This window comes from Salmo trutta, chromosome 15 (assembly GCF_901001165.1).
Source record: "Salmo trutta chromosome 15, fSalTru1.1, whole genome shotgun sequence".
Classification (NCBI taxonomy): Eukaryota; Metazoa; Chordata; class Actinopteri; order Salmoniformes; family Salmonidae; genus Salmo; species Salmo trutta.
In genome coordinates this window covers 48,005,868-48,020,863 of record NC_042971.1, presented here as the reverse complement: position 1 = coordinate 48,020,863, position 14,996 = coordinate 48,005,868, and the positions used below count along the sequence as shown (strand labels likewise).

General features: G+C 41.0%; 1 protein-coding gene across 5 annotated transcripts; it reads left to right on the top strand.

Annotated features, from left to right (window-relative positions):
* The first annotated feature begins 10,478 nt into the window (after window positions 1-10,478).
* On the top strand, window positions 10,479-13,797 carry LOC115149205 (galactosylceramide sulfotransferase). Of its 5 annotated transcripts, none has more exons than XM_029691847.1 (3): window positions 10,479-11,041; window positions 11,979-12,117; window positions 12,274-13,797. In XM_029691847.1, the coding sequence occupies exons 2-3, from the start codon at window positions 11,981-11,983 to the stop codon at window positions 13,424-13,426; spliced, it is 1,290 nt and encodes a 429-aa protein (XP_029547707.1). In that variant the 5' UTR covers window positions 10,479-11,041; window positions 11,979-11,980; the 3' UTR covers window positions 13,427-13,797. The 5 variants fall into 5 exon arrangements, with proteins under 5 accessions (XP_029547707.1, XP_029547702.1, XP_029547706.1 ...); XM_029691842.1 differs by lacking the exon at window positions 10,479-11,041 and adding an exon at window positions 11,465-11,626 and having other exon boundaries at window positions 11,961-12,117; XM_029691846.1 differs by lacking the exon at window positions 10,479-11,041 and adding an exon at window positions 11,465-11,630 and having other exon boundaries at window positions 11,961-12,117.
* Window positions 13,798-14,996: the final 1,199 nt, after the last annotated feature.

Here is a 14,996-nt window from a genome sequence, read left to right as displayed (position 1 = left end):
CGCTCATCCGGAGGCGGCGCTCCTAGTGGCCGGGGACTTTAATGCAGGGAAACTTAAATCAGTTTTACCTCATTTCTATCAGCATGTTAAATCTGCAACCAGAGCGGAAAAAATTCTAGACCACCTTTACTCCACACACAGAGACATGTTCAAAGCCCTCCATTTGCCAAATCTGACAATAACTCTATCCTGCTGCTGCAATCATTTAAGCAGGAAGCACCATTGACTCGGTCTATAAAAAAGTGGTCAGATGAAGCAGATGCTAAACTACAGGATTTTTTTGCTAGCACAGACTGGAATATGTTCCGGGATTCTTCCTATGGCATTGAGGAGTACGCCACATCAGTCACTGGCTATATCAATAAGTGCATCGAGGACGTCGTCCTCACAGTGACTGTTCGTACATACTCCAACCAGAAGCAATGGATTACAGGCAACATTCGCAATGAGCTAAAGGGTAGAGCTGCCACTTTCAAGGAGCGGGACTCTAAGCCGGAAGCTTATAAGAAATCCCGCTATGCCCTCCGACGAACCATCAAACAGGCAAAGCGTAAGTATAGGACTAAGATCAAATCGTACTACACTGGCTCCGATGTGGCAGGGCTTGCAAACTATTACAAACAACAAAGGGAAGCACAGCCGAGAACTGCCCAGTGACACGAGCCTACCAGACAAGCTAAATAACTTCTATGTTCGCTTCCAGGCAAGTAACACTGAAACATGCATGAGAGCACCAGCTGTCCCGGACGACTGCGTGATCACACTCTCTGCAGCCGATGTGGGTAAGACCTTTAAACAGGTCAACATTCACAAAGCCGCTGGGCCAGACGGATTACCAGGACGTGTACTCCAAGCATGTGCTGATCAACTGGCAAGTGTCTTCACTGACATTTTCAACCTCTCCCTGACTGAGTCTGTAACCAACATGTTTCAAGAAGACCACCATAGTCCATGTGCTCAAAAACACTAAGGTAACCTGCCTAAATGACTACCGACCCGTAGCACTCACGTCTGTAGCCATGAAATGCTTTGAAAGGCTGGTCATGGCTCACATCAACACCATTATCACAGAAACCCTACACCCACTCCAATTTGCATACCACACCAACAGATCCACAGATGATGCAATCTCTATTGCACTCCACACTGCCCTTTCCCACCTGGACAAAAGTAAGACTTATGTGAGACTGCTATTCATTGAGTACAGCTCAGCGTTCAACACAATAGTGCCCTCAAAGCTCATCACTAAGCTAAGGACCCTGGGACTAAACACCTCCCTCTGTAACTGGATCCTGGACTTCCTGACGGGCCGCCCCCAGGTGGTAAGAGTAGGTAACAACACATCTGCCACGCTGATCCTCAATACAGGGGCCCCTCAGAGGTGCTTGCTCAGTCCCCTCCTGTACTCCCTGTTCACTCATGACTGCACGGCCAGGCACGACTCCAACACCATCATTAAGTTTGCCGATGACACAACAATGGTAGGCCTGATCACAGATAATCAGGAGGATAGAATTATGGGCAGATTTGCCAAATGGAGGGTGAGGGAGAGCTTTGCATGCGTCTCTGTGTGTGGAGTAAAGGTGGTGCAGAGTTTTTCCCCCCTATAGTTGCACATTTAACATGCTGATAGAAATGTTAAAGTTTCCCTGCATTAAAGTCCCCGGCTACTAGGAGCGCCGTCTCTGGGTAAGCGTTTTCTTGTTTGCTTAAAAAATAGGATTCTGCCAGTCCGTGGTGAGTAATCTCAGTCCTGATGTCCAGAAGTTACTTTCGGTCATAATAGACGGTAGCGGCAACATTATGTACAAAATAGGTAAAAGAAGAAGTTACAAACAATGCAAATAAACGAACAAAAAAACACAATCGGTTGGGGACACGTAGAACGTCAGCTTTCTTCTCCGGCGCCATTTAACACGACTCCAACACAATCATTAAGTTTGCTGATGACACAACAGTGTTAGGCCTGATCATCGACAACGATGAGACAGCCTATAGGAAGGAGATCAGAGACCTGGTCGTGTGGTGTCAGGACAACAACCTCTCCCTCAACGTGTTCAAGACAAAGGAGATGATTGTGGAATACAGGAAAAGGAGGACCGAGCACGTCCCCATTCTCATCGACGGGGCTGTAGTGGAGCAGGTTGAGAGCTTCAAGTTCCTTGGCGTCCACATCACCAACAAACTAACATGGTCCAAGCACACCAAGACAGTCGTGAAGAGGGCACGACAAAACCTATTCCCCCTCAGGAGACTGAAAAGTTTTGGAATGGGTCCTCAGATCCTCAAAAGGTTTTACAGCTGCACCATTGAGAGCATCCTGACGGGTTGCATCACTGCCTGGTATGGACACTGCTCGGCCTCCAACTGCAGGCACTACAAAGGGTAGTGTGTACGACCCAGTACATCACTGGGGCCAAGCTTCCTGCCATCCAGGACCTCTATACCAGGCAGTGTCAGAGGAAGGCCCTAAAAATTGTCAAAGACTCTAGCCAGTACATCACCGGAGCGCCAAGTCTAGGTCCAAGAGGCTTCTAAACAGCTTCTACCCCCAAGCCATAAGACTCCTGAACAGCTAATCAAATGGCTACCCAGACATTTGCAACCCCCCCCCCCCCAAAAAAAAAGATATAGATGTACTATTGTAAAGTGGTTGTTCCACTGGATATTATAAGGTGAATGCATCAATTTCTAAGTCGCTCTAGATAAGAGCGTCTGCTAAATGACGTAAATGTAAATGCACTCTCTGTTATTAACTATGCATAGCCACTTATAGATCTTCTTCAGGCTAGGGTCTATTTTTCTCCACTTCCTGTCTGACTGACATGCCCAAAGTAAACTGCCTGTTACTCAGGCCCAGAAGCCAGGATATGCATATAATTGGTACCATTGGATAGAAAACACTTTGACGTTTGTAGAAATGTTAAAATAATGTATGAGACTATAACACAATTGATATGGTAGGAGAAAATCCTAAGACAAACCAACCGGATTTCTTTTTTTTGAGAGCCCATGCTCTTACAATGGAAAGCATAGGGGCATATGCAATTCCAGCTCTCAGATTGCAATTCCTATGGCTTCCACTAGATGTCAACAGTCTTTGTTCAAGGTTTCAGGCTTGTTTCTTCCCAAACAAGGAAGAATTTTGAGTTTTAGTACTGGGAGTCAGAGTTGGAAATTAGCGACGACGCACAACTGCTAATTTTGCTTTCCTATTGAACATACTTCTTTCTGTATGAAATACTATAGTTTAATTACATTTTAGGGTACCTGAGGATTAAATAGAACCATATTTTGTCTTGTTTAAAGAAAGTTTAGCAGTAGCTTTTTGGATTCCTTTCTCTGCATGTTGAACGAGTGGATTACTCAAATCGATGGCGCCAACTAAACAGACTTTTTGGGATATAAAGAAGGATTTTATCTAACAAAGAGACTCATACATGTTGTAGTTGGGATCCCTTGGATTGCAAATCAGAGGAAGATTTTCAAAAAGTAAGTCAATATTTAATCGCTATTTATGATTTTATGAAGCCTGTGCCGGTGGAAACATATGTTGATGTGGGGCGCCGTCCTCAATCGCATGGCATGCTTTCGCTGTAAAGCCTATTGTAAATTGGACAATGCAGTTAGATGAACAAGAATTTAAGCTTTTAACCAATAAGACACTTGTATCTACCTAAATGTTTAATATCCATAATTTGTATGATTATTTATCTGAATTGCGCGCCCTCCATGTACATAATTACCTCAATTACCTCGACACCGGTACCCCCGTAAATAACCCCACTATTGTTATTTACTGCTGCTCTTTAATTATTTATTATTCTTATCTCTTACTTTTTATTTAGGTATTTTCTTAAAACTGCATTGTTGGTTAAGGGCTTGTAAGTAAGCATTTCAGTGTAAGGTCTACACCTGTTGTATTCGGCGCATGTGACCTAACATTTTATTTGATTTGATTACCTAAACTACTCAACCTTCCATTCATGTGTACAGTAAATAGGAATATTTGTAGATTCTACAGGTGGCAAAACACTACTTACTGGGTTGTTCCACAAAAAGAGTGCATTTGGACAGTGTCATTATGTCAAAATTACACTTAATTCACAGAATTTTTATATTATGTCATAAAGAGTGTTCCACTTCATAAAAAACATGTTTCCTTCTCAAGAGTTAAAAAAAGAAAGAAGCCAATTCAAGTGCCTGGAAAAGAGCCAATTAAATTAACGGGGATGACTGTATCAGGGTTGACAATGTCATTTTTAATCTGCCATAACTCCTCACATGACTAGAAAAATTGAAAACAGGAACTATAGACAAGAGAGGACAGGACAGGACAGGAGCAAGGGGAAAACCGCTGGTAGGTTTGAAGAACAAAACGAACTGGCAACAGACAAACAGAGAACACAGGTATAAATGCACAGGTGATAATGGGGAAGATGGACGACACCTGGAGGAGGGTGGAGACAAGCACAAAGACAGGTAAAACAGATCAGGGCGTGACAGATGGTGAAAACCAGGGGAAATGTGGGGGTTATTTGTGTTAAAATCTTTCTAGAAGTCAGAAAAACATGACGAGGAACATGTCAAAAGGAAGATTTTTGGCACTTTAAGTCTTTATTCATATGAAAAATCAGATTTAGAATTTGTATGTGGTTTATATTAAAAGGCACTTCATTTAATACAACATGCTTTTAAATGCAATATTCGTGCACAATTTCTACTTACAATATCAAAAGGATGCAAAAAAGCACTTTATTCATGGGGTGACCCATCTTTGCAACAGGTTAAGAATTATATGAAATCTGGGTTAAATGTGACCCATAAGTGAAATGGGAGTCCCATAAGTGTGCAAAGTGAAGATGAAATCCTTTACCTTTACAAACTTTCATATGGAGAGGTTTCTCAATTGAGGATTGGATCTAGGGCTTTTGCTTTATCTACAGGTCCTTCAGAAAGTATTCATACCCCTTGACTTAGTCCACATTTTGTTGTGTTACAACCTGAATACAAAATGTATTAAATAAAAATCTCAACCATTTACACACAATACCCTATGACAAAACAAAGAAAGAAAAATTGAAATATTTGCACATTTATTGAAAATGAAATACAGAAATATCAAATGTACATAAGTATTCACACTCCTGAGTGATTCTACATGTTAGAATCAATCACCTTTGACAGCAATTACAGCTGTGAGTCTTTCTGGGCAAGTCTAAGAGCTTTTCACATCTGCATTGTACAATATTTGGCCATGATTCTTTTAAAAATTATTCAAGCTCTGTCTAATTGGTTGTTGATCATTGCTAGACAACCATTTAAGTCTTACCATAGATTTTCAAGCAGATTTAAGCCAAAACTGTACCTAGGCCACTCAGGAACATTCACTGTCTTCTTGGTAAGCAACTCCAGTGTAGATTTGACCTTGTGTTTTAGGTTATTGTCACGCTCAAAGGTGAATTCACTTCCCAGCACACTGAACCAGGTTGTCCTCTAGGAATTTGCCTATGCTTAGCTCCATTCCGTTTGTTTTATCCTTAACGATTACAAGCATACCCATAACATGATGCCGCCACCACTATGCTTGAAAATATGGAGAGAGTCACGACTTCCACCGAAAGTGGCTCCTCTCCCTGTTCGGGCGGTGTTCGGCGGTCGTCGTCGCCGGCCTACTAGCTGCCACCGATCCATTTTTCCTTTTCGTTTGTGTCTGTCTGTTTTGTCACACCTGTGTTTCATTTAGTTGATTTCAGTGGGTTTATTTACCGCCGCTGCATGCTAGTATTTGTGCGGGATTGTTTGTATGTGTTACTTTGTTAGGGGTGCGTGTCTGCATCACGGGGTTTTCTTTTCACTCGGTAGTTGTACCGTTGAGATATATGTTTAGGAGTAGAGGTTTCTCCTCCGTGTGTTGCATTACTTTCCCTGTGTGTGGCGACTTCATTTGAGCGTGTTTTCCCCCATGTTGTTGAGTTGAGAATCCTTTAATAAACGTTTGTGCCACTGGGACTTCCTTGCTCTCCTGCTCCTGATTTCTGCACCTCCCTCCTACTAGGAGGTACGTAACAGAGAGGAACTCAGAAATGTGTTGTATTGGATTTGCCCCAAACATAACACTTTGTATTCAGGACAAAAAGTGAATTGCTTTGCAGTATTACTTCAGTGAGTTGTTGCAAATAGGATGCATGTTTTGGAATATTTTATTCTGTACAGGTTTCCTTCTTTTCACTTTGCCAATTAGCTTAGTATTGTGGAGTAACTACAATGTTGTTGATACATCCTCAATTTTCTCCTATCACAGCCATTAAATTCTGTAACTGTATTAAAGTCATATTTTAGTCGCCTGTAACTGTTTTAAAATCACCTTTCTCTCCGTCAACTGAGTTAAGAAGGACGCCTGTATCTTTGTAGTGACTGGGTGTATTGATACACCATCCAAAGTGTAATTAATAACTTCACCATGCTCAAAAGGTATATTCAATGTATGTTTTTTTCTCACTACTCTACCCATAGAACCCTACAGTGGAGGTGTCAAAATATGTGTCAAAAGGTGTCAAAATACCCCATTCATTTAAAGAAACGTAGCCAATGTATTAATGACTAAATTTAAATGACATTAGATAGTTAATACAGAGATTCTTACCTTTACCTCGATTCGGCAGTCTAGTCCAGATCAACAAGGCATTTGTAGTTCTTTATGATAGCCACATTAGCAGGCAATTAGCATTTCATTTTTGGGGGGTTAATACAGGTGAACATATTGATAAAAGTCACCTTGTCCTAGAGAGATTTACAATTATCAAAACATCACACCAGGGTAAGCCTACATGAAACACAGCGCTTATTTTACGTGTTTATAAAATCCCCTATGGGAAAAATGAATGGTGGAAAAATGATAAGAACCATTTCCCTGTTTGACCGCTAGGTTTTATGGGTATTTCCATAGTCATTGGAAAACCTCCCAGGTATTTGTGGTTGAATCTGTGTTTGAAATTCACTGCTCAAATGAGAGACCTTACAGATAATTGTATGTGTGGGGTACAGAGAAAAGGTATTCATTCAAAAATCATGTTAAACACTATTATTGCACACATAGTGAGTCCATGCAACTTATTATGTGACTTGTTAAGTAAATATTTACTCCTGAACTTATTTAGGCTTGCCATAACAAAGGGTTTGTATACACATTTTTTATTAGCTTGTAAACATTTAAAAAAACATAATTCCACTTTAACATTATTGTCACGTCCTGACCAGCAGAGGGCGTAATTGTATTAGTTTTGGTCAGGACGTGGCAGAGTTTTTGTTTTTCTATGTTTAGTTAATTGAGGTTGGACTCCCAATTGAAGGCAGGTGTGTTGAGTTGCCTTTGATTGGGAGTCCTATATAGTAGTGTGTGTTTTTCTTTGGGGTTGTGGGTAATTGTTTCTTGTTCAGTGTGTTTGCACCTGACAGGACTGTTGGCTGTCAGTTTCCTTGTTTTGTTTGTTATAGTGTTCTTTCTAATGAAATTGAAAGATGAATACTAACTCTGCTGCATTTTGGTCCATTCCTGAAGACAGCCCTTACAATTATGGGTTATTGTGTGTAGGCCAGTGACAAAAAATATAAATGCAATCCATTTGAAATGCATGCTGTAACACAACAAAATGTGGAAAAATTCAAGGTGTGTGAATACTTTCTGAAGGCCTTGTATGTCAAAGGTTGGTAGGATAGGTATTCAATGATTACATCAAGCTTGTGACTCTACAAACTTGTTGAATGCATTTGCTGTTTTTTTTGGTTGTGTTTCAGATTATTTTGTGCCCAATAGAAATCAATGGTAAACAGTATATTGTGTCATTTTGGTGTAGCTTTTATTGTAAATAAGTGTCACGTCCTGACCAGTAAAGGGGTCATTTGTAATTGTAGTATGGTCAGGGCGTGGCAGGGGGTGTTTGTTTTGGGGTTTTTTGGTTCTAGGGGATTTTGGTTCTAGTTTTCTATTTCTATGTTTCTTTTTCCATGTTTGGCCGAGTATGGTTTCCAATCAGAGGCAGGTGTTTATTGTTGTCTCTGATTGGAAGCCATACTTAGGCAGCCTATTTTTTCCTTTGGGTTTGTGGGTGGTTGTTTTCCGTTATAGTCTTTGTACCTTATGGAACTGTCATTTTGTAGTTTGTTAGTTTTGGTTTAAGTGTTCACTTTAATCTAAATAAAAGAAGATGAGCACTCAACACGCAGCACCTTGGTCTGTCCCTTACGACGCCTGTGACAATAAGAATATAATATGTTTCTAAACCAGGGATGCAAACTGGTGAGGGCCCAAAAAGGTGACACTTTTTTTTGGCACTGAAACATGCAAAAAATCCCTTTAAAATGCAAATTCCTAGTGACTTAGGCTAGATCCCTTATTGAAATGCAGGTTTTAACTAATTAAACAACAAATAATATGATCTACATGATCAGTCTGTGTGTAAAATAAAAAGTGGTTAATGTGAACCTAACTCACCGTGCCGACCCGTCATTCAGGGGAAATAAAAAGCATTAAAAAGATTTGTATATACTTTTTTGGGGGCCTTGCCTGTTTTGCATGTTATTTTGGCATTAATACGTGTCACTTATCAGTTTGCAAACTATGTAAAAAAAACGATATATATAATTCATACAAATATGGTCTCTTTTTATATTTTCACTTAGGGGTGTACTCACTTTTGTTGCCAGCGGTTTAGACATTAATGGCTATGTGTTGTGTTATTTTGAGGGGACAGCAAATTTACACTGTTATACAAGCTGTACACTCACTACTTTACATTGTAGCAAAGTGTCATTTCTTCAGTGTTGTCACATGAAAAGATATACTCAAATATTTACAAAAATGTGAGGGGTGTACTCACTTTTGTGAGATACTGTAGCTAAGAAAGTAATACTAGGTGTATGTTGTGTAGTAAGCTGTTAGTAGCCAATGTGTCTCACCCTAATAATTTGGTCTGTTTTCACCAACACAGTATTGTAAACACATCGTTTGTGGCCGTTGTGTGATTGTTAGCAGGCTTTTTTTGTACAGTTTTGACAGTGCTACTAATAGTAGTGGTGGCACTTGGCTTGCACGTGCATATTCAGCACATACAACATTCTATAATAGAATTGTGTTATTTGACGTGTCAAATTAAAAGCTTATTTAACGAGTCAAAGTGTTATTTGACATGTTTTTTTTTTATCACACAAAGACCCAAACGGCATTCAATGTGCCTCACCCTAATAATTTAGCCTATATTCACCTCTTAATTTTGCCTACTGTTCTAACTTGGTGGTGCCTATAACCTGTTTTAGAGAAATGTAATTATTGAATATTGTAAGAGCTTTCATTGTCTGTTTATATGCCCCCTTTATTTATCCTACGGTTCTGACTTGGTGTACAGGGAGTACACTGTAAGAACGGCCCATGTTCTGAATTCTGTCGCTGTACATTTCAAAAGTGCTGAACAAATAGCTATTGACTACGTTTGTCGTCACTCGCTCATTAATGTCTTAATCGAAATTACAGATTGCCTCTTATCCACTTGTCGTCCCCTTATGCCATAGTTTGTACATCTCAATTGTCAGTAGAAACCACATTTATTTAAGCAAGTCAGCCATATCAGCTAAGTTTTTTTAAAAGGCAGTAAATGAGGCTGAATGAACTGTTTCGCTGCCAGACAAGGCTCTGCTGATGGCCAGGTGTAGCAGTGGTAAGGTGTTGGGACTGCTGTTGGGACAGCTTTATGTAGGGCCTAACAGTTTGTGGGCACCATTTGTCACCGTTATAGTGCAATTAATGTATTGTGTTGTGTTGTGTAGTGGCTTTGCTGGCATGCATCCCACTTTTTTTGTGTGTTGCCCACCAAGATGTACATGCTAAAATCGCCACTGAACTCACAGCAAAAAAATGTTAGGAAAGCAATCCAATGTTATTTGTTGCCTAGACTTTACTGCAAATGACACTCAAGTCCAAAGAAAAAAATAATACACTAATATTGTAGTTAGACATGACAGCCTTCATAATAGAACGCTTGTGACCACACACATTTAAATACTGCACTTGGGAAAAAAAGATCTTAAAGTAGAAATAGAATGAAACAAACATGCATTCTATTTTTTCTATACTATTGTGGCCACTGTAACAGACATAGATCAAGTGCACAAGGCTGTGTGCAAAAAACTAAAAGAACCCCCCCTCACTCACACAATTGTATATCAAGTTCAACACAACAAAAGCAATAGCTTTGAACTACACTGCACGTTATTACATTGTACACTTTCTGCCTGTGGACATCTGTTCTACAATGTGCCAGCAGCAGAGCATGAAACCCTTTGTTGGCATAATAGATCTCTTTCAGCAGAGAGTACACCTGGCATACCCTTTTTATCTACCTCATTGAAAACGTTAGAAAGGGAAAGTGTTGCGTTCCTTACACCTCTATAGTGGCATCCAGTTTAAGCCAGGCCCAGCTCAAGCTCCAATTCATCCCTGAATCCACTTGTTTAACAAGCAACGCCTCATTTTCACCTAATTCTCTCATTCTGAAAAGTAACCACATAACGTTAATGTACAGGGAAAACATTAGTTCATAGATAGCTAGCGAACTAACTGACGGAGAATTCGATCCAGCTAGCAAGAGGTACTTAACAATGCTAACAATTGTTGTTCCACCACACTTGCTCCCTCACATCAAACTTTCCAAATGCCCGTTGTTTTTCGGTGACAGCTCATGAAGTAGGCTTCATCACCTTCTCACCCCGTAGTCAGGCTTCTCACCTACCACGTCGTTATCGTTCAGTGGACGCGCTGCTGTAGCGTTCTAGTGCGCGCGCTGATGCTGTAACGAGCAAGTTGGTTGTCTCTTCTCTTTCGTCGCGTGCTGCTGTTATGTGAACGATTGTTGAGCCTTGGATACAGCCAGTGTTGCGCCAAACGTGCATCAACCCCGCAAAAAAAATCAGTCCTTCCTACCCGTCGGAGAATTGAACCCCGGTTTCCCGCGTGACAGGCGGGTCTCATCGGATCTACACCAATCACGTAGGTTACGTATTTTGGATTCAAAACTGTGAAACGGAGAAAGTTACAGACGCACAAATATCAAACCCCCATGACATGCTAACCTCTCACCATTACAATAACAACAGGAGAGGTTAGCATTTTTGGGGGGTATGATATTTACGAGTCTGTAACTTTCTCACGCATTATTCACGATTCATTCAGGACTTCGTAATCATGGTAGCAACCACATTAATGTAGAAGCCAAAACAACAAAAAATGTGTCACGTCCCAATACTTTTGGAGATCACTATATATATACCAAGGGCATTTTTCAAACTCCTACGATTGTTCCTGCTGTGAAAGGAAAATGTCAAAAGCTAAAACATGTTTGATGTGTAAACATGGGGGCAGTGTCTTGTTGTTAGGAAAAAGGATGACACATTCCCTCTCTTGGGGCTTATCAGACTCTGTCTCTTCTTTCGCTAGATGGTTTTCTATTTCCCTGCATTGTTTTATCACAGGGCCTCTCCAAGATTCACTGTGCTATTAAAATTATATTTTGTTCCTACAATGTCTGTGATGGCCATGAAATACCTGTGAAGAGTACCTGTTCGAATCATTATAGTAAGTAAGTACTTCTTTATTATCTAGCTACAGTATGGCAAAAACATTATTCATGTGTCTTCTACACAGATTGGCCATTTTATTTCCCATGACATTACTCAGGGTTAATTGATACATTTAATCCTATTCAGAGAGATTTCCATGAGGGTGACTGGGACAGGCTGTGCGTTTCCATAAACATTGTGACAGGAGCATGTGTAGGGAAAAGTGCTCATGGGACTAATTTCACACAGTATGCATTCCCTATTAATTAGGCAAATGAGTAGAGCCCAAACCAGTTGATGACAAAGAACAGTTCACTCTGAATCTGCGTCAACTCTGCCTTTCATTCCAGGTTGGCTTGACGTTGCAGGAATGCTTGGTTTTGGTGTGAGGAAAAGACGGTGCAAGTCAATAGCAAGAAGACTGACTGTAGGAGTTCTGTTGACCAGTTTAATGGTGGTATTGCACTGCTTATCTACCCCAGCAGTCCAACAAGTCAATCAACAAAAGTAAGTGTAGGCTGCACTTTTGTTGTGAAATACAGTCTCTATCTATTATTTGCTATACGATGTGATTTACTTTTAAATCAATTCATTTGTCATAAATAGGTAACATAAAATGTAAAATAAATGTCAGTTTACTCTTTTTTCACTCTTTCTCTACAGGGTTACAGTGGCTCTGTCGTGTTCTCACCACTTGTCTCAAACATGGGTCCACAATTTGACCAACTACTCTCAAAGCAGAACAAGTCTGTCAGGGGAGTGTGTGCCCACGGTGGACATCATGTTCATGAAGACCCACAAGACTGCCAGCAGCACATTACTCAACATCATCTTCCGCTTCGGTGAGAAGCACGGTTTAAAGTTTGCCTTTCCTAAAGGTCGCAATGACTTCTTCTACCCATCCCCTTTCCTTTGCTCCCATGTCAAAGACTACCAGCCTGGGGTATGTTTCAACATCTTATGTAACCACATGCGCTTTAATGGAAATGAGGTGGCAAAGCTCCTCCCAGCAGACGCTGCCTATTTCACCATCCTACGAGACCCGGCGGAGTTGTTTGAGTCATCCTTCCATTATTACAGCCGAGCGATTCCCTTCACCTGGGGGATCCACGGGGATGGCAAACTGGCTGAGTTTCTGCGTGAACCCATGAACTACTACACCCCAGGGAGCTACAACTCATTCTACCTCAAGAATCTGCTCTTCTTTGACTTTGGATTTGATAACAATTTAGAGCCGAACCACCCTCTGGTGGAGAGGGGTATTCAGACCTTGTCCCAACGCTTCCAGCTGGTCCTGATGGCAGAGCATTTTGAGGAGTCTCTCATCCTGCTGAAAGATACACTCTGCTGGACGATGGAAGATATGCTGTTCTTCAAGCTCAATGCCCGCAAGGACTCATCTGTGTCACGACTGACCCCTGAGCTAAGGGCCAAGGCCCGGGAGTGGAACGGGGCCGACTGGAGGCTCTACCAGCACTTTAACGCCACATTTTGGGCCAAGGTGGAGGCATACGGGTGGACACGGATGGAGCAGGAAGTGAAGGAGCTGAGGAGGAGGAATGCAGAAATGGCTGCCATGTGCATTGAGGGTGGGGGAGCAGTGGAGGCTGGGCTGATTCGGGACACAGATCTGCTTCCCTGGCAGCCAGTTGGCGAGAACTCCATCCTGGGTTACAATTTAAGGAAAAACATTGACCCCAAATACAGGGAACTCTGTCGGAAAATGCTCACACCTGAAATACAGTACCTATCAGAGCTAGGGGTCAACTTGTGGCTCACAAGATTATGGGGTTGGTTGAAGGATACTATATTCTAGCTACAAACTAATTAATGGGAACAATTTGGATTAATCCTTAAGAGTATTAAAGTGTTTGTCCTATGTCTGTCCTATATCATCAGTGGAGGCTGCTGATACCAAACACATGTGAGACTCACATGTTTGGTACCAAACACATCAAACACGTGGTTTCCCTGTGTTTGATACCATTCCATTGACCTCCTTCCAGCCATTATTATGAGCTGTCCTCCCTTCAGCAGCCTCCACTGACTTCCATAAAAAAATTTCAACTGCTACCGGGCTACCTTCAGACGAGCCCTGTGACATGTACGTGTTTGTGAGTCTCACCTTTCCATAGGGGGATCTTATTCGTGTGTAGCCCAAACTGTTTGGACGCTACAGACAGAAGTTGGCAGATCGGCTGGTACTGAATTCAGACGAGTCCCAAGACGCTTGTGGGGGTCATAGAGCAAAACGGAGAACACCACCGTGTTCGTGAGAGTCAAATTTTTTCAGAGTGGTCATATTAGTTTGTAGGCCAAACTGTTTGGATGCTACTGACGTTTTCGTGAGAAGACCAATTTTTGGGATGTCTCATGGTCTGACAAACACTACTGTAGCTCGGCCACCTCCCACCGCAGATGTGGAAGGCCGCCATTGGCAGATGCGGTGGATTGCAAAAAAAACCCTGTATTTCTAGCTTAAACAGATGTATTTTGATGGCAAATGTTTTATTATGCTAATTCGATTTTTACGGGGGCTTGGATATCAACTGTAGGGGTGTTAAACAACTTGGGGTTGCAAATAAAGATACACTTTGTGACTGACTCCTTATGCAATGCTATCTTATTGCATTGATGTATAAGTGAAAGAGAGGATCATAACAGCTATGTGCTGATTAATCTCTAAATTGTACATATTCGTTTTTTCTAAGTCAGCATATTACTCTCAGAGCTTGACTCTTGAAGCCTGCATGAAATCCTTTATCCCCTCCTCTCATACTGAAGATGCCAAAGTATGTTATTCAGTATTAAGGCGTATAAATGAGTGTGAAAATCTTCATTCACAATTGTAATGACAGTCGATGTTCATTAAAACAGGGCATGGTTCAAGTGCTTTGGTCATTATTATTTTCTAAATGAGTCATGCTTCCACCAAAACTGGTATTTTTTCATCCTATAGCTTGTTCTCCATCTTCTTTATAGTGAGCCAACATGTTTTCAGCACTTTTAGTACAAATGTTCTCATGGTCTCTCTCTCTCTCTCTCTGCAGCAGACATATAGTGAGTAATATGCTTGGAACATCAAATCACAATAAAAACACAGTATCAAATCGCAATACATATAGAATCGTGAGAATTGCAATACACATCGTATCAGCACCTAAGTATCAAATCAAAATATAATTTTATTTGTCAAATGCGCCGAATAAAACGGTGTATACATTATCGTGAAATGCTTGCTTACGAGCCTTTCCCACCGATGCAGAGTAAAAAAATAATAGTAAAAATAAATAACACAAGAGGAATAAAATACACAAGAATGAAGCTATATACAGAGAGTACCAGTACCAGATCAATGTGCAGAGGTAAGAGGTATTTTAGGTAAA

Bases quoted from the DNA above. Each gene is read 5' to 3' on its own strand.
- LOC115149205 (XM_029691847.1), top strand. From the start codon at position 11,981: ATGCTTGGTTTTGGTGTGAGGAAAAGACGGTGCAAGTCAATAGCAAGA. The intron at 12,118-12,273 runs GTAAGTGTAGGC...CTTTCTCTACAG, and splicing joins CAACAAGTCAATCAACAAAA to GGTTACAGTGGCTCTGTCGT.